General features: G+C 36.0%; 1 protein-coding gene across 2 annotated transcripts in view; it reads left to right on the top strand.

Moving 5' to 3' along the window:
* Nucleotides 1–19,523, top strand: part of BLNK (B cell linker) — a 90,355-nt gene that overhangs the window by 31,255 nt on the left and 39,577 nt on the right. For both annotated transcript variants that reach the window (XM_051981760.1, XM_051981759.1), the window contains exons 3-5: nucleotides 8,947–8,996; nucleotides 15,961–16,001; nucleotides 18,572–18,728. In XM_051981760.1, the coding sequence (XP_051837720.1) occupies nucleotides 8,947–8,996; nucleotides 15,961–16,001; nucleotides 18,572–18,728 (248 nt within the window). The remainder of the gene's footprint in view (nucleotides 1–8,946; nucleotides 8,997–15,960; nucleotides 16,002–18,571; nucleotides 18,729–19,523) is intronic.

Genomic DNA, 19,523 nt, shown 5'->3' with positions numbered 1-19,523 from the left:
AAGAACAGATCCCTGCATCACTCTACTGGAGGGCTTCTTGCAAGCTGACACTGCACTATTAGGTTGCATGTGACCAACAAGGTTTCTGATCCTCAGATCTTCATAATCTCTCAAACCTCTCCAAAATAATAATTATTCACAACAGATAAGGAATTTCAGTTGTTTCTGTGGTCTAAGATATCTAAAACTCTAATAAAGTAACAACCTAAGGCACTAATAGTGAGGAAAGGTAATCCCCAATCCTTAAAGCTTTCCCTTCTCTCTGGCAGGACTGTACAAGCCAACCCATGAATTTGCAATTAGAATTCAACTCTCCCCCTTCTCCCTGGGTATTTAGAAGACCAAAGGCCAGAAGTTTGTTCTGGCTGAGACTAAAGTGTGACAGAACATTGTGCTCATTGAGAGAAATGAGCAAAAGAGAGAACTGGGACAGGATGTCAGAATGTGTGGGAGTGCCTATCGAGTATAAAGGGCTAGAGTAGTAGCACCCAATTGTGATGAATTGTGTCTTTCTCTAAGTACTGGGAAACAAGCTAATGCAAAATAAATTATTTATAATATATTATATTATGGGAGGGGCTTTGACAGCTTTGAGATCGGTATATCATTAAAGGAGGAGTCATAATGTGAATGATTCAGGAACATAAGGGGGGAAAAATGTGAAAAAAACCAAATAGGAAGAAGAAAACTCAAAGACTTTGAGTATGAGCAGATAAATTAAAAGGAATGATATCAATAAAAAAGGAAGATGACTTCCAGATCATCTAAATGAGTCAAGATATCTCTAAATAAATATTACAATATAAAACAAAATGAATCAACAGCTGAAGAGGGAAAGGATTCCATAGATTCCCAAGAGAGCATGAAAGGATGGTTTCAGAGAGAAATAAAAGTTACAAAATCAATGTTTATGAAAAATTTAGCAAAAATAATTAGCAAAATAAAAAACTTGAATCCATAGTAGCAAACCCCACCAAAACAAAACAAACAAACAGACAAAAAATAACTGATTGGGGATCTGAATACACAGAAGGGAAGGACAATCTGGAAGAAGAGAAGGAAAATATAATATCTTAAAAGAAAACATTAATCTCAAATACCGAATACTTAGAGACATTGAACCATATTCACCTTATACTACAGTCTGACATACATTTCTCCATCTTTTCTATAAAAATAGTATGAAACAGTAAATCAATTTTCATCATCTTTAAAGATTACTGACAGTGATTTAGCAATGAAATATATCAATCTTATTTGTAATGTAGAAAGAAATCTATCAAAATCCAATGATCTGAACTTAATAATTCTATGCAATAGGTGCTTAAAAAACTCTTCTTAGATTGGATCCTATCAAAGGCACTTATTTCTTGAGTATCAACTCCCTATTAGCTATTTTTGTTTTATCTCTTTTAATCCAAAAGCCTTTCTTTGTACCAAAGAAAACAGAAGTAACATAAGAATTGAGCAATTTCTTCTTTCCACTTTCATCCACCCTGAGCAGCAGTATCTTCCTCTTTTTTGATCCTCATCTTTACCTGAGTATAGTTCATTTTAATTGTTTTTGTTGCTCTTAGGATTTTTTTTATTTTTATAATTTTAGCTCAATACTGAGCTTTTTTGGACTCAATACAATTTTTACAAAAGTAAGATATATATTTGTGTCCATTCTCTCCTTGCTTTCATCATCTTAAAAACTTTGAGGTAACTTTGTGGCTAGAACACTCACCTTGGAGACAGGAAGAGTTATATACTGGTTATGTGGCAAGATATGTTGATATTTCCCATATATTTGCATAGGCCTTGCTTTAATCAATCAGTCAATGTTTACTAAATGCCTACTGAGTGTTAGGCAACACCCCATTGGAATTGTTCTTTGCACTTTCAAAATTTCATTCTTGGCTGCTTTCCATCTCTTCTGATCTGAGAAAGCCTGTGGAATTTTAGCTCACAAGATTTATATTTATTTTTTCTCTGAACCCTTTGAAATCAGCTTTCCCATATTGAAGAGAAGCTACTTGTGACTTTCCTATCCCTTGTGACCACAAATTCTGTATGTGTCCAGCTTCTTACTAGGGTAATTGATTATAAACATCCTGAAGAAGGTATGATATAAAATCTAAAACTATAGGGCTTTTATCCAATGGTGGTAATGATAATTATGAGAATCAGATCTAAAATAGAATTTTCCATTGCTGATCTTCTATCTTTCGAAGGGATGACATTATCATTAAAGCAAATTCTACCTTTCGAAGGATGACATCATTAAAGCAAATCTGAACATGCATTAGCAGCTTTGTTATTGACAGAGAGAGATCTCTAGATAACTGAAGCTATTTATCTTCAAGTGAAGAGAAGAAGGCTGAAGTGGAAGTCACACAGTTTTGTTTCTTCTTTCCCACTGAAGATAAATTGAACAAGATGAAGTAACTGGAACTTACTCATATTTTAAAAACCAGGAAATGAATCTCCATAATCATTTGGTCTGGAGCCATCCTTTTTAATTCAGGCTACTTTGTCCAAACTCAAATTGAAGTTGGGAAGGGAGTAGGAAAACAGATGAGGAAATTCCCACTCAACTCAACTCAAATTCCACTTCCAGAGTCATAAGGGATCGTGTCTACTTTTCATATTTTGATTTTAATTATAGCTTAAAAACTCTTTATTATTGGAACTCTGCCACTTACTAGTTGTGCAACTATGAGCAAGTCATTTAATTTCTCTGAAATTGTTTCCCCATCTATAAAATGGGAACAATATACTTGCCCTACCAACTTCACAGGGTTCTTTGGAAAAAATGCTGTTACTATAATTCAGTACATTAAAGTCCAGGCCTGCTGCCTCATCATAGTCTTCAGGGGACATCTTAGGTTCTAGAAGTCTATGTCAACAAAGCACAAACTCTCCCAGATCCTACCAAGCTGGAAAAGTCTGATGATATAAGGCATTTTAGTTTCAGTCTAGTGAAGTCTGAGTAGGCTTTTCACCAATTTAGCCCCAAAGCAATGTGCTTTTAAAATATGGGAACCATTGTAAAACACTTAATAAGTATCTGAGGGCTTAGTATCTGTATCAGGGAAGAGGGAACTCATATTCACAAAATCACCAGTTTCCAACATATTAAAGAATTATCAGCAGAGTTATAGTTCATTTGGAATTTCCAACCTTCCTTCATATAGAATAAAATGAGACACGAAATAGGTCCTCTCTATTCATGAAGACAGGTATATTTTTGTCAAAGAGACAAGGACTTGGGAGGGAGGAGGTATATTCGTTTTAAAGTTGGTTAATAACTCCTTTACAGGAAGAAGAGATGAGCAGAAAAAACATATGTGACAAAAAAGGTGTTTTGTCTTGTCTTTAAAATTCAAAAGTATAGGGAGGACATTTGAATAGTTGCAAAATGAGGAAAGATTTTAGGTTCTCTAAACAGAAGGTTTGTTGATTTAGATTAAATGAATGGGCCTGTTTCTGTTTTTTAGTGGGAGAAAGATGGAAGAGACAGAAATGCCAGAAAACTTCATGGATATGTTTTATTATGAGTTTTGATCATAAAACAACTTTGTCATGGTTCTAATTAATGAGTTTTGCATAGCATTGGAAGCGCTCTCATTGACATACAAATTAATTGTATAGTATGTTCAGAAAATGAGACAGCTGAGACATAGCAGATGGAGTGTAAGATTTGGATGCAGGAGCTTAATTTCTCTGGACCTCATTTTCTGTATTTGTACCCTAGTAAAATGAATAAAATTGGAGGGGGTAGGAGATGATCATATCTCATGTTCCTGGTAGCTTTAAATATATAATCCTATGGTTTTAGGTCAAAGAATTTTGATGATCTGTAGTGGTAAAGGAATTTCCCATACCCGGAATTTCCCCATGTTGACAAATATGTTCTGAAATATGATGGGGGGGAGGGAATCTTTCTTTGGAATACAAAAATAAGAGTGCACTGATTCATTTCTCTGGATGTTCATGCAACAGTTGTATAGAAGAATGCATAGTGACTGCATGGACAGCGGTAGAATGGACTTAAAGTGAAAGTCAGTGTTCCTGAATCTCATTCTTAATATATCTGTGGTTCTGTGGAGGATGACATGGAAAGTCTTGGCTTTGTAGCTCACACTTCTACTCCCAAAAGCTCTGCTTCCTCTAGGAAATGGTCCAGCGAACCTTTGCCCTTCTGTGGTGTAGAAAAAACAGAATATGTCTGTTGTTATCCTAAACTGATCTCTAAATGCCAAAAAGACATAAACTTTCCTAATTTTCTTGCCCTCTGAATCTTCTACGAATCCTGGGATCTGAGGCCTGTGGCATTTGAACCGCTAATACATCTTTACCACCTGGTTCTAATGCCTCCCTCTCTCTTTGCCTTCTTCTCTGAGCCAAATATTCCAAATTACAAGGAGACTTTCACTAGAGCTTATCCACAAGATAATATCAACAATAAAGCCCCCAAAATTGAAAGTATATTTAATGAAAAAGAATTCTACCCAACAGAGACTAAGATGCCTCCCAAGGATCCAAAAGTAGCCTTCTGAGCTAGCATCTACCCAGGAGAAACTGGGGCTAGTCCCACAGCCCCACATTTTGGAATGATCCAAAACGAGAATCATGTCCTTCTTTCCTGATGTTCCTAGGGAGTGTGGCAAGGATGTAGGTGTTCTAGACAAAGGTATGTTAGCTATGCTGCAACTGCAATCTTAGGTTCTCTTTCACTATTCTCTTTAGAATATTGTTTTGGAACAGAGTACCCAGTTCCAAAGGGAAGGAAACATTCTGAGAAAGGTTATAAAGAGTAACCAGTAGCCAGCATTTTTTCTTTATATACAGAGCCATATATTCTAACCTCTTTATTTTTCACATGCGGTAACAGACTTAGAATGGTTAAGTGACATATTGTAAATAAAAAGCCAGAATTTAAACCTAGTTCTTCTGACTCCAAACCCAAAGTCTTTTTTTTTATTGTTCCTAAAAAGGAATGGAGAGGAGCAGCTTGATGGCACAGCAGATAGAGCACTGGCCCTGAAGTCAGGAGAACCTGAATTAAAATCTGGCCTCAGACACTTAACACTTAACTAGCTGTGTAATTCTGAGCAAGTCACTAAACTCCAATTGCCTCACAATTTAAAAAGAAAAAAAAGCAAAAGTAAAATAAAATCAAAAGGGGGCAGTTAGGTGACAGAGCGCCAGCCCTGAAGTGAGGAGGATCTGAGTTCAAATCTGGCTGTGTGACCCTGGGCAAGTCACTTAATCCCAATTGCCTCAGCCAAAAAAAAAAAAAAAAAAATCAAATCAAATAAAAAGAAATGTAGAAGACTGTGTGCAAAAAGCTAGAACCTACAAAATAAGAACAAAGAATAATAGTAAAACCCTTGACTTCAGATGCCAACATACAAGACAGAAAATATGGGCAACAAGTAAAGGAGATTAGATATTTTAACGAAAGGAGGCAAATTTGATCTCTTTGGTATCACTGACACTTGATTGGTGAGGGTCGTTCCTGAATTATGACTCTAAAGGGATATACTTTATTTAAAAGAAAAGGAATAAGTTAAAAGAAGGATGAATAAAATAACACTGTACATTAAGAAAATATCCTCATGTAAGGAGGGATGGTGCATGGCAGGAGGCATTTGGTTTAAGATCAAAAGAAACAGAAATAATATGTCCCCTGGGTATACTATGCACTACCTGGACCAAAAGAGGAAATAAATGAGAAGTCCAGAAAAAAAATAGTCAAATTTGCCCAGGGGCATGATATGATATGGTGTTGAAGGACACTATTATCCAGATATCTAATATAGCTCCTTCTCTAGCAGAATAGAGAATTAGTTTCTTGATTTACATTAATGATAATGTCATCCTTTAAAATGGGGAGGAACCAGTGAACTCCTATTCTGAATCTGATTTTTACTCACTAAGGAGAAACTGATTGCTTGAATGAAAATGACAGGAACTTTTATGAGGAAGTAACTCCATCATAGGCTATGTGATACAGAAGAACAAAAAAGCCAGATGGTGTCTGACATTTAAAAAAAAAAATCATGCACTGTATTGATTTCAGGGCCAACAGAAGAGCACCATTTGGTTAGTTATAGGTAAAAGGCTTGTTTCTGAAAAACAAAGTATACCACGCTGGGATTCCAGGTTTCAAATGCAAAAGTTGGGAAAGGGAAAGAATTTCTTTGGAATGAAACAATCTTCAAAGTTTATTTTTTAGGAAATAAAAAGGATTCCTTATAAGGATTCTTTATACAGTGTATAGAAAGTAGGCAAGAACAGAAGATGGACACTTGCAGATAGCAACTAGGGATAGCTTTTCTTTTATTTGGCATTCTTCTGTTTCTTATTCTTTTATGAAGTGATTGCTTATAAGCTTTCACCATCTTTCTCTATAATATTTTGCAAATAGATTTATATTCTAAAGTGATTCTGTTTATGTGGTACCTAACTCCTCTCAGTGTTTGCTGACATACAATTTCTAGGTTCACTTTTGATAATTAATTTGTATCAGTGACACTTCCTAGAAAATGATAATATTTCTGTGTCATTGTCTATTCATTTCCCATTATCAGTAATTCGTTTGAATAGATGAAGTCTTAATTGCAAGCTACATCTCATTTTTATTCTTTGAATTAGATTTGATTTTTATCATTGGTCCAACCAGTCATAATATTACTCTACATTTACAATTAATTTTTGAAAAACATTTTCATTGTTAACCTGTCAAAGAATTATGGAATTTGAAAGTTGAAAGGGACTTCAGTAATCATGTGAGTCCAAGGAATCTCTTCTCTGACAAATTGTGGTACTGTTGGTGAAGTCTGACAGCTTCCAACTCTTTTCCAAAAAAAAAGCCATAAATATTATTGTTCTGTAAGAAATGACCAGCAGGATGAATACAGAGAGGACTGGCAAGACTTATATGAACTGATCCTAAGTGAAATGAGCAGAACTAGGAGATCATTAAACACCTCAACAATGATCCTGTATGAGGAATGTATTCTGATGGAAGTGGATCTCTTCGATAAAGAGAGCTAATTCAGTTTCAATTGATCAAAGATGGGCAGAAGCAGCTACACCCAAAGAAAGAATACTGGGAAATGAATATAAAATGCTTGCATTTCTGTTTTTCTTCCCGGGTTATTTTTACCTTCTGAATCCAATTCTCCCTGTGCAACAAGAGAACTGTTCAGTTCTGCACACATACATTGTATCTTGGATATACTGTAACCTATTTAACATGTAAAGGACTGCTTGCCATCTGGGGAGGGGGTGGAGGGAGGGAGGGGAAAAATCAGAACAGAAGTGAGTGCAAGGGATAATGCTGTAAAAAATTATCCTGGCATGAGTTCTGTCAATAAAAAGTTATTAAAAAAAAAAAAAGAAAGAAAGCCATAATATTAAAAGGTCACCCCATGAAAAAAATTATAAGAGAATAAGGACATATCCCTTTCATAGCTATCTATATCTGTGAGGTTAAGGGATATTCTTAACCAAACAAGGGATAGTGGTGATCACCAAAGATAGAACAGATCATTTAAATTACATGAATTTGAAAAACTTTCACCCAAATAAAATCCATACAACTGCAATAAGAAGGGAAGCTGTCAATAAAAGTCTGATATCCAAGCTATATAGGTAACTATCACAAAAATATTAAGACTAAGGGCAAAAAACATTAAGGAATTCTCAAAAGAAATGAAAACCAATAATTATTTGAGGGGCAGCTAGGTGGACAGTGGATAGAGCATCAGTGTTAAAGTTCAAATCTGGTCTCAGATACTTAACACTTCCTAGCTGTGTGACCCTGGGCAAGTCATTTAACCCAAATTGCCTTAGCAAAAAAAAGCCAAAAAAAAAAATCATCATCATCATCATTTGAAATATTGCTCCAAATCAGTAAAATTTTTAAAAATGCACATCAAACTCTTGAAATAACTTTAAGAGTTCACTTCATGCTTGGAAAACTGGCAAAATTGACAAAAGATAGAAATATTCAGAGGAGGAGGGAGTTGGACAATACATGGATGTGAACACACCATTGGTGGAGCTGTGAAGGGATCCAACCATTATGGAAAGCAATCTGCAATCATGCTTTTTAAAAAATGTCATGCTTTTGAACCAGAGATCCCAAGATGGTCCCATATTCCCAGCAACATTTTTTTATGTTAGCAAAGGAATATAAACTAAGTGGATCACCATTATGTGAGTAATGGATAAACAAAATATGATATATGAATGCCATGGAATATTATATTCAATGTTACTGAATATGAAGAACAGAGAAGCATGGGAAGATTTCTATGTAAAGTAATGACTAAATGTAAATTGGAAGAACAAAAAACCACAAAATTTTGATTGAATACTATGTGATCATAATGACCAAATTTGATCTCAAATAAAAGATGAAAAAACATATCTAATTCCCTTTTTTTGCAGAGGTTTTGTAGAACTCTGGGTATGGAATATTTCACAGACTTGATTAATGTGTTAGTTTTGCCAAACTGCTTCCCCCATCACCCCTTTCTTTATATTCTTTTGTTAAAAAAAAATTAGTTTCCTGGGGAAAAGGAAGAGAAGGATGCATTAATGGAGGAGATATAACAATAATAAACAGCAATAATTGACATACAGGCATGGGGCTTCTTATATAGTCTAAAAGCTTTTACTTTTTTTGCTTCCAGCTTTCCAAGGAAATCAATTATAGTAAAATACAATTATCATTTTTTTTATATTCATGAAATCCCTGAAATCTATCCTTGAATACCCCAGAACTTCTGGTCTAAATAAGAGTGTGACTAGTTTTATATATGTCACTTATAAATATGTGACAACCTTCTGTTTTGAGGTATGAATATTTTTATTTTTATTAACACTTATAATGGACTTTAATAATAGTTGTCTGATCAATTATGTTTTTAATGATTTTGTCCACAGGTTAAAAAGCAAAGCACCACCCAGTGTACCTCAAAGGGATTATGTTCCAGGTAAGAGTTTCCTAATGAAATTTTAATTAAATCTTTCTTAGATAGGGCTGGCTTATGTTCATCTTGTGGTACCATTGAAATATGTAAGAAAATGGCATCTGATTTAACTTCTTGATATAATTAACATAGCCAGTATCTGATAATGGAGAAAAATTAAGAATGAAAAATTATTAATAAACAGTAGTTACTTGCTATCATGATTCCAAAATTCAGTTTTCCCTTTGGCTTCATTACAACCCATGGAAGTGTCTCTGTATCTTTTAATCTGCCAAAGCTGGCTATGATTCACACCAAGTCCAAGTCCCTGAATCAAAAAGATGTTCTAATTCTTCACCACCAAAGCCATCCACAGAACCAGAGCTTTGGGAGCTCAGCAATAGCAAATTCCTATGAACTCTGGAGGCCATTGTCTGCTGGAAACTCCCCTCTAGAAGCCAGTCCAAGTGGTGAGCCTTGGCTCTTAGAGGCCACAACAACCCTTTGTTTCCTGGGTGCCTTAAAATTGGGTTCTCTTTCCTGACTCTCAAGAGCATAACCACTTCCCCAAGCTTTTTAGGAACCACTTTTGTTTTGGCTGAGCCTCAGAAATTTGCTGAGGTGGGCAACCTTTGGGAAAGTGTTCAGAGGATCAAAATGTTGCTTTGGCCAGGGAAGAGAAAATTATCACGACCCATAGAAATCAAGAGTTGGAAGAGTCATCTACTCAAGTGGTACCTAAATAGGAATTAGTGCCACCATTTTCTTAAAAGCGGTCATCCAGTCTTCACCTAAAAAACTTCTAAGGACAGAGAATTCTTTACTTTCTAGGCAATGAGTTCCACTTCTGGCCATTTACAATTGTTTGTGTATCAAGTCAAATTCTGTTTCTGGAGCTTCTATCCATTGTCTCTAGTTCTGCCCTCCAGGGCCAAGAAGAACAGGTACAGCTCTTCCTTCCACATGAAAGCCATTTGTTGAAATATATAAAGAACCATATTCTTTTTGTAGCCAGAAGATGTCTCAGAAGTCATGTAACACTTGTCTTGTTCCACAAATGAAAGAAGTGATTCCCAGAGATGGAAGGAGGAAGAAAGGGAAGGGGACAGGGACCAAAGGGATCAGGAAGGAGAAGGGAGAAAGAAAAAGAAAGGACCAATTACAAAAGATGAAATGATTTGTCCAAGAACATACATACATTAAGAAGCAGAGTGAGGACTCAAAATACATACTTTGATTTCAAATCCAACCAAGGTTTCTGAACTTGTGTGTATATGTCGGTGTGTATATGAATGATGAAATTCTTTGGCAATCTGGTGAAGAAGGAATCACATAGGTGCTTCTCAGAATATTTCTTAAATGTCTAAAATAACATTGGTAGAATTCTAAAGAAATCAATTATGTTAAAATACAGTCAACAAAATATATTTTTTAAGTTTATAGGTTCCAGAATAAGAACTCTGCCCCACATCAAAATTACTTGATATCAGTTATCATGCACTTCTTTCCCAATTATTCTCTTCTCCAGACTAAATTATTCCTGTTCCTCTAATACATATATAGAATAATTTCTAGTCCTGTCACTATCTTAGTGTCCTTCTTTTGGGATTTGTCCAGGTTGCCAATGTCTTTCCTATTATGCAATTGACTACAACATCCCACATGTCAATGGGACATGGAAGAATACAATGGCACTATCATCTTCCATATTCTGGATATTAATACCTCTTTTAATGTACCCTATAGTTATTAGCTTGGTTGGATTATCATGTCTTAGATAGTGAGTAGAGGAAAGACAGAATAGAAAGAAGAAAAATGGCAGAAAATAGGGGTGAAGTGGGAATTTTATCCCCCAAAATAGTTTAGTATCTACTTTAATCTGTCCTAGATCTTTCTAATGTAACAGAACCCCTACTCCCACCATCATCATCTCTGGGAAATTTAGATGATTTCCCTCACCTTTGATTAATTCTTGGGAAGCAGAGAAGGGCAGGGAATTTTCTCCAAGGCCTGAATCATCATTGTATATAGTAACATGTAAACTTCTCGAATAAAGGGAATGCTTTGTTTTTGTTTTTAAAACTCTGGTGGCTAATATATTTATTTTCTATTAAAAAAGAAGTTAAAATTCACTATTTTATATGTATATATAAATATATGTATTTATATACATACATAAATAAATATAAATAAAAATATGTGTGTATAGGTATATGTGTGTATAACCATATGTAGATAAATATGTATCTGTGTATACATACATACTTATAGACATGAATACATACATATATCTGAAACTGAGATCCTTACTCAGTCCATATATTAGAGTGTCATCTAAGCTGCATATCAAAATGAAAAGAGCATCAAACCTAGATTCAAAGCATAGCTCTGCCACTCCTTTGCTATATGAGTTTGATAAAGTCACTTAGCCCCCTTGTTTCCCTACTGGTAAAATGAGACAATCAAATTTAATGACCTCTAAGGTCCCTTTCAGTTCCAAAGTTATGACCCTTTGGTCTTTGATCTTTTTCTTTCCTTCATTCACTCTGTCCTGTCACCAAATCTCATTAATTCATCAAAGTAGCTCTTAGATTTTCCTTCTCTTCTCACTTATTTCCACAAATCAGGTCCATGTCTTCATCACCTTATTTCCATATCATAGCAGTAATTTTCTATTGTTTTCCCTCCTTCTAGGTTCACTTATTGCCATCTCTTATACAATGGCTGACCTAATCTTCTGAAAAAAAATGTCATTTTCATCATGTTACTGCTCTGTTCAATAAGCTACAGTGACTCCCGTTTGCCTATAATATTGAATCCAAAGACAGACTTTTAAGACCCTTACAATTTGGCCTCATTCTTATTCTTAATCTTTCATCCCAATATTCTCCAAAGCAAATTATTGATCCAAGGAAATCTCTTTAATAACTCTCATCCTCATCCTGGCTTTTACATATTTGCTTTGGACTCTCATCTCCTCCTTTCATGTAATTAAAAACTTCATCTAGTTAAAACTTTTCCATTTTTGACATAGGAATAAAACCAGGAGTTGGGAGGACTGGGTTCAAGTGCTCAATCTACCATTTGTTAGCCAGGTGACATTGGACAAGTTACTTAACTTGAATCTCAGTTTCCTCATTGGTAAAGTGAGGAAGTTGACTTAGATGAGCTTCAAAAGTCTGATTGGTGCTCTGTGATTTTCAGTAAGAATTAGTGAAGTTAATTTATTTAGTTTAATACACATTGATTAAGCCCTTCCTATGTGCCATGCACTACACTAAGTGCAGAGGGATATGAGGAAAGGCAAAAGACAGTTCCTATTCTCAGGGAGTTCAGTCTATCAGGGGAGACAACATGCAAACAATGAAGTACAGCTTTGTACTCGATATAAACAGGATATATCAGAGATAATAAATGGCAAGGAGGTGCAAAAATTAAGAGAGATCAGGAAAAGCTTCCTTTAGAAGGTCTGATTTTCCAGCTGACACTTGAAGGAAATCAGAAAAACCAAGAGGAAGAAATGAGGAGGGAGGGAATTCCAGATATGGGGGATAGTTAATGAAAATGTCTGGAGTTGGGAGATGGAGTATCAGGTGGGAGGTCATCATCATTGGAGTATGGAGGACAGATGGAAGAATGGAGACTGGTGTGAAATGGAAGAAATAGGGAAGGGACATCAAAGTGACCCTTTTATTTATGATCCTGGAAGTTATAGAGAGCCACTGAAATTTAAGAGGGTGAGGGGGTACTAGCTAGGGTACATAGGACAGCCTGTCAGAAAGCTTCATCTTCCTCAATTGAAATCTGGCTCAGGCACATTCCTAGCTGTGTGACTCTGGGTAAGTCACTAAATCCTGTTTGCCTCAGTTTCCCCACCTACAAAATGAGCTGGAGAATAAAATGGCAAACAGTGACAAACACAAACCCTAAATGGGGTCACAAAAAGTTAGATACAAGTTCCTTCATCCAGTGGTCCTCAGAGTGTAGTCCAAAGAATTGTTGGGGTCTCTGAAACCCTTTCAGAGGGTCTACAAATGAAAATTATTTTTTATTTCTAATATAATAAATAGCTATAAATATAACCCATGTGAACAAAACCTCTTTGAACGGATCCTTGATGTTTTTTTTTAACAACATTAAAATACTGAGAACAAAAGTTTAAGAAGCCCTGAATTCTAGCTGGTAATCCTTCAGGTCAAGGCCTATGCTTTAGGATGATCACTTTGGCAGCTGAGTAGAGAATGGACTAATGTAGGGAGAGCCTTCTGGCAAGAGGTAACATTAATTCTGCGTTCCGATCTGAATTCCATTTAGTTCCTTTTGGAAACTTTCCCTGATTGTTCCAGCCTGCCCTGATTCTCTCTTCTTAAACCTTTTAGTCTGCTCTACACCATTTAACACATAATTATATGCTGTCTTGAATTGCTCAATGATTGTTTCACATTTTTAGTTGCATTTCTCCAAAAATATTTTAAGCTCCTAGAAGGAACAGCCTTCCCTTTTATGCTTTCTCTCATACTCTACTCCCTCCATGGAGGAGACCTTGCACAGTTCTGCATTCACAGCAGATATTCAACTATCAATTGGCTAAGGTAGCTTGAGGCAACAGATTAAGGAGAAGGGTAATGTGATAACGCATAATTTGGGGCCAAGATAAGAAATTAGAGTCTCTTTTTTATGGGATTTAATTATCAAATGGTAAATATGAGGATAAAGCTTTTTTGGGGGGGAGAATGTGGAACAACCAGAATGCCAACTCTCAGCCCAGCCTCTCCTGTTACATTCACAATATTAAACCATCCACCCCATAGAAAGTCCAGGTGTGTCACATTCTTATTTTATCCACTCTAAGCTTCTTCAGAACAGTGGTTCCCAATGTGGGAGTCTGGAGTGATTTCTGACTCTATAGCAATTCTTCCATCCAGTCCCCCACCTTCTCCAACTCAGACACCACCCTAGTGAAGATCTTTTATTGTAATAGCTTCCCATTTGATCTCCTTATCTCAAACCTCTCCTTATTCTGGGTTTGGTTTTTTGACACTGCCTTCTCCTAGTTCCTATCTTACTTTCCTGAGCATTATTGCTGGGTCAGCAACTATATTATTCCTCCTAGTTGTAGATTATGTTTAGACCCTAACCTAATCCCTTTTATCTTCTCTATATAGTCAACAATAAAATGCTTACTTTGGTCTGGGATTTGGGTTAAACACTGGTAGAATAAATTCAAGCAAAAAGAAAGACACCCCCTACCCTCTAAAAGCTTATATTCTAATGAGAAAGACAAAAAAGGAAATAGAAAAGGAGAAGAAGGAGAAAAGAGAAAAAAGTATTCAGGACTAGTACATGATATCTACTTTTCATTTTCTTCTTTCTTTCCATCTTTCTTTCCTTCCCTCCTTTTTTCTTTCCCTCCTTTCTCCCTGCTTCCTTTCTTCTTTTTTCCTCTCTCCCTTCCTTCTTTCCTGTCTTCCTTCCTTCTTTCTTTCCTTCCCTCCCTTCCTTCTTTCTCTCCTTCCTCTTTCCTTCCATCCCTTCCTCCTCCTCCTTGTCCTGATCCTCTTTCTCTTCTTTGTCTTCATCCTCTTCATCCTTCTCTCTCTCTTTCTCTCTGTCTCTGTCTATCTCTGCAGGTGCCCAAAGGAATATACTTTTTTTTTTGATTGATGAAACCTTTCAAAATATCTTAGGCTTAGAAGAATTGCACATATTTAACATATATTGGATTGCTTGCCATCTCGGGGAGAGGGTGGGAGGAAGGGAGGGAAAAATATGGAACACAAGATTTTGCAAGGGTAAATGTTGAAACCTATCTATACATATGTTTTGAAAATGAAAAGCTTTCCTTAAAAAAAGATTTTACCTACTAGATTTCTTTCTTAAGGATCATACCTTAAACTTTTAAACATTTTTTTTTCAAAACCTAGGTAATAGAGTCCATTCTTTGTCTCAACTCTAACCTCACCTTAGTCATTGAATTGATGTTACCTCAGTCAAGTTAAGACATCTTAAAGATCTTAGCTCTAGGAGGCCAGAATTTCCTACTGCATTGGGGGCAATTTCCAATTGTCCTGAGCTATATCTTGCTACTGGCACCAGATGGTCTGGAGGAGAAAGTGAGGCTGGTGATTTTGCGCAGCCCACCCTCACTTAAATCCAGCTCATTTGCTTGTCATGTCAGCACTTTCCTGATGTCATGGTCCTTCTCTTTGGGATGAAGGACAAACAACAACCCTTTGTCAAAAGGGTATAGTTAAGGAGAAATGAAGAAATGTCTGATTTATGTACCCTCTGTAAGTCCTCCTTAAATGGAGTTTCTGGGAAGAACTCTCCAACTTCAAATAGGGAGAGGGAGTGTCCCATAATGAGAAGACACTGCTGAACTATGAGTTCCAGGACTGAAATAGTCCTCAAAGATGAAAAGTTTAGGGGGCATGATAGAGCTAAAGGCATTCAGCCTGGCAGAAAATAAAGAGATATCCAGACTAAGGACCTTCCTTAAATAAAGATTATAGGAAGAGTTCTCCTCGGTCCAGTCAGAGGGTGATATCCCAGGAGTACTTCCATGTTTTTGTACAGACTGGATGCTACACCTAGAGGATCCTTAATTACCTTCCAGGTTCTTCTCAAGTATCATAAAGGAAGCCTTTCTTGACCTCCACTTCTGGTTGTCTATGTCCTTTTCCATGTCAGATTATTCTGTATTCATGTAACTGTTTATATATTACATCCACTGGCTGAATGTAAACTTCTTGAGGGCAGATCTTTTTTTAAACATACATTTATCTTCATATCCTAGGGACCTAGCAACATTAATAATGTTAATTGAGTTGAATTGAGGAAAAGATTTTATTTACCAGGGAAGTTAGATTTTGTTCCTCAGTTCTATAGGAGGAAAACAGAGAGAGTCATTTAGGCATTTGTTTTTAACTGAAAGAGACTGGCTGTCATGTGTACTCATGTGCTCTTTTATCTCTGCTGTTTACTTTAGAAAGCCCTGGTGATGAAGAGGAACAGTGGTCAGATGACTTTGTAAGTATGTCCTACTAGGAGAAGGTACTCTGTCAGCTTGGCCCCTGGAGAAGACAATTGTAGCTGTTTCCTTCTAAATTATACAGCTATAATTTGTCTTTTCAGGAGCCAAACAGACACAATTACTTTTCATGGCTGCCATTTCACACTGATGACTTATGTTGAACTTGTGTCCACTAAAACTCCAACTGATTGTTGCTTGGTCTCTTGTAGGCATAGCCTATTTACACTGACAACTTGGGAACCACTTAGAAGGTTCAGGGCTATGAGAAAGGCAGGGACAAAGGTAAAAAGGAATATGACCAAAGTCCATTTTGCAGATAAAACTCTTCCTGTGCATATAAATATGTCATCTTCCCTACCCCACCTCCCCCATTCCAATAGAATATAAGTCCCTTGGGCCAAGAACTGCCAGGTTTGCTTGCATTCTTAGCTTGACTACTTAGTGCAGTGCCTGTCACGAGGAGTAAGGAGGAAGAGAATAATTACCTTCAAATTCTTGAAATATTGTAATAAGAAGGTTTAGGCTTATTCAATTTGGCTCCTGGGGTCACAAACAGAAGCCTTATATAGCATTGGCAAAGAAGCCAACTTGGTGCTGATGTCAGAAAAAGTTTTTTAAATTGGGGCTGGCCAAAAATGGAACAGGATGTCTTAGGAGAATTGATTGGCTTCCCCAAGCAATTGAAATGTTCCCCTTCAAGCAAAAACTGGAAAGTCAATTTGAGTATAGTGTTAAGTATGGTGTAATAGCAGTTCTTCAGATATAGACTAAGATCCCTAACAGCTAAACAATTCTCTGCTTCTCTTAGAGCCTGAATTGACTTTTTTTTTGCCTTAGGTAGATTCGGCTTCAGAAAATATGTGCCTAATTTTAATCATGTACACATTAATGTACACAATACACTTTTATATAGTATAGATAGATGTACACATTTGTATATACATGTATATTAGTATACATATACTATATTACTATATATATAGATACATATTTATATGCCACGTCTAACCTGCTAACAATGAGTATCCTCTAAGGTTTTATCCTAGGTCTTTTCTCTCTATATTCTCTTCCTAGGTGATCTTATGAATTGCCATGGGTTTAATTATTTCTATACAGATGAACCCTAACCCTGATATCTTTTCTGAACACCATTCTAACCCTAGCTCCTTATTGTCGTTTCTAACTGGGTGCCTGTTAGGCAACTTGTCTGAACCAATATTCATTATATTACACACACACACACACACACACACACAAGATCCAGAAAAGAAGGCTGAGAAGGAGTCATTATATAGGTTGGAAAGGAACCAGAGAGGAGTGGTATGTCAATACAGAGTATGATCAGTAGTAGAGAGCATCATATCAGATGCTGCAGAGAGGAGGAAATGGATTGAGAAAGGGTAATGGGATTCAACAATTAAAATATAATTGGGAATCTTTCTGAGTAGTCTTCAATAAATGGGGAAGGAACTGGAAGCTAGATTATATGCAGTAGAGAAATCAATGGGAGGGGAGAAAGGAGAACCAATGGAAACTAAACCCTAAAAATGTAAAAATTATTTGCCTAAGACACAAGAAAATAGTGGCAGAATTGGGTCTCCTGCCTCTTGGTACAGTGCTTTTTATGCTATATTAGGCTGTTCCAAGAAAAGAAAAGTGTAAAATAGTGGGCAAAACCCAGAAAATTCCATCTCCCTTAAAAGTTTGAGAAGATGGTATCATAGAGGCAGGAATTCATGATAAGAGAAGTAGAAAAGACAAAAGCTTTTTAAATTTCTTCTTATGTGACTCTAAAAAGAGACAGTGTACTTTTGCTTATAGCCTTGTAGAAGTCATCTAAATATTTTGTGCTTCAATTTCCCAGTTTGAAAAATGGAGATAGTTCCACACCCTACAATCCCAAGATGGTTGTTGAAGTGCTTTATAAATCTTAAAGTCTTACATAAATGTGAGTTAACATCATTATTGTTATTAGTTATAATAATAACAAAAAGTTCAGATGTGGCCAGTTATGGAACAAATTCCAATTGTAAAAGAAGAATCTAAAGTCTAACTAAAATAATGATTTAAATGGTTAAAATCATTCAGATTCCTTGGTAAAGATGCTAGAGTACAATACCGGTTCAATTTTGCAGAATCAGAAGTTAAAAAGAGACCTCAGCAGCTATCTAGTCAGAGGCAGGGTTGAAAGCAATCCCCTATATTACATAATTGATGTGATGAGAGGTCATCCAATATCTGTTTGAAGGCCTCCAAGGCTTTCCTTGTACCCCACAATTCTCTAAACAGCTAATTGCACAGTTCATGTTGTTAAGCAGTTATTTTTCTGGCCATTAAAGTTATGTCTGATTCCGAAGATCATCACTAAACGTTTGCTCTGAAAAATCTTATTTTGTCAATGTGTGATTTGGTCAAGGAAATAGCATTCTTTTTCTTCTGAGACTGCATCTCCCACTTTCCAAATATATATCAATGGGAAAATAAGACAATTAACAGAAATTCATTTTATGGCTAACTTTTCATGATCACAGCTTTTCAACTGAGTGAGGTCAACTTGTGTTTCTAGGACAGTGATTATGAAAATCCAGATGAACCCTCTGATTCAGAAACCTATGTGGTACCAGGGGAAGAAATTGCAGATGACAGCTATGAACCTCCTCCAACAGAAAAGGAAAAAAGGAAGCTCCCCCCTACACTTCCATTTTCCAAGGGAGAATATGCAGGTGAGGATAATAGTCATCTCTCTAGTATTGATGGATATAAATATAAATATGTGTGTAAATGTATAAAATGTATAAAATTTATGTGTAAAAAAATTTATTACTGGCCTTTAAGTCTTGGTTCTGAGACTTCTTAGCATGATGATTATGGGCAAACTAATCACTATGACCTTTGGCTTCTCCATATATAAAAACAGAATAATAATATTTGTATTGTTGTAAAAGTGCTTTATAAATCTTAAAATTCTTTAGAAATATAAACTATCATTATTGTTTCTTCAAATAAAACCAATCATTCCATACAGTTTTAAAATAAATATTTACAGTGGGCCAGACACTGAGAGAAGTTTTGGCAATTCAAAGAAAAAGCAAAAAATAGATTCTTCCTTTAAGTATTTACATTCTATGTTGAAAATTCTCTATGTATATGTTTTGAAAATAAAAATCTTTAATACTAATAATGATAAATTTACATTCTAATTGGGGAATACCTTAGAGGGCTGAAGGTAACTGGTAACAAGAGGAATGGAGGAGAAAGGTCTCCTTCAGGGGGTAACTTGTCAGCTAAGTCTTAAAGAAAGCCAGATTTTTCTAAGAGACAAAGGTTGGGAGGCAGAGCACGCCAAGTGGGGGAAAGGCAGAGCAAAGACCAAGGTGGCAGATGGAGCATCCTGTGAGAAGACTATCATAGAATGTTTATGTTTGAGTCATGTATGAAGAAAACTGGAAAGATAGGAATGGGTCAAGTTATAAATAATTTTAAATGGTAAACAGCTGAGTTTATAAACATAATAGAGA

Source organism: Antechinus flavipes, chromosome 2 (assembly GCF_016432865.1).
Source record: "Antechinus flavipes isolate AdamAnt ecotype Samford, QLD, Australia chromosome 2, AdamAnt_v2, whole genome shotgun sequence".
Lineage (NCBI taxonomy): Eukaryota > Metazoa > Chordata > Mammalia > Dasyuromorphia > Dasyuridae > Antechinus > Antechinus flavipes.
The sequence above is the reverse complement of the archived record's forward strand: the minus strand, read 5'-3'. Positions and strand labels throughout refer to the sequence as shown.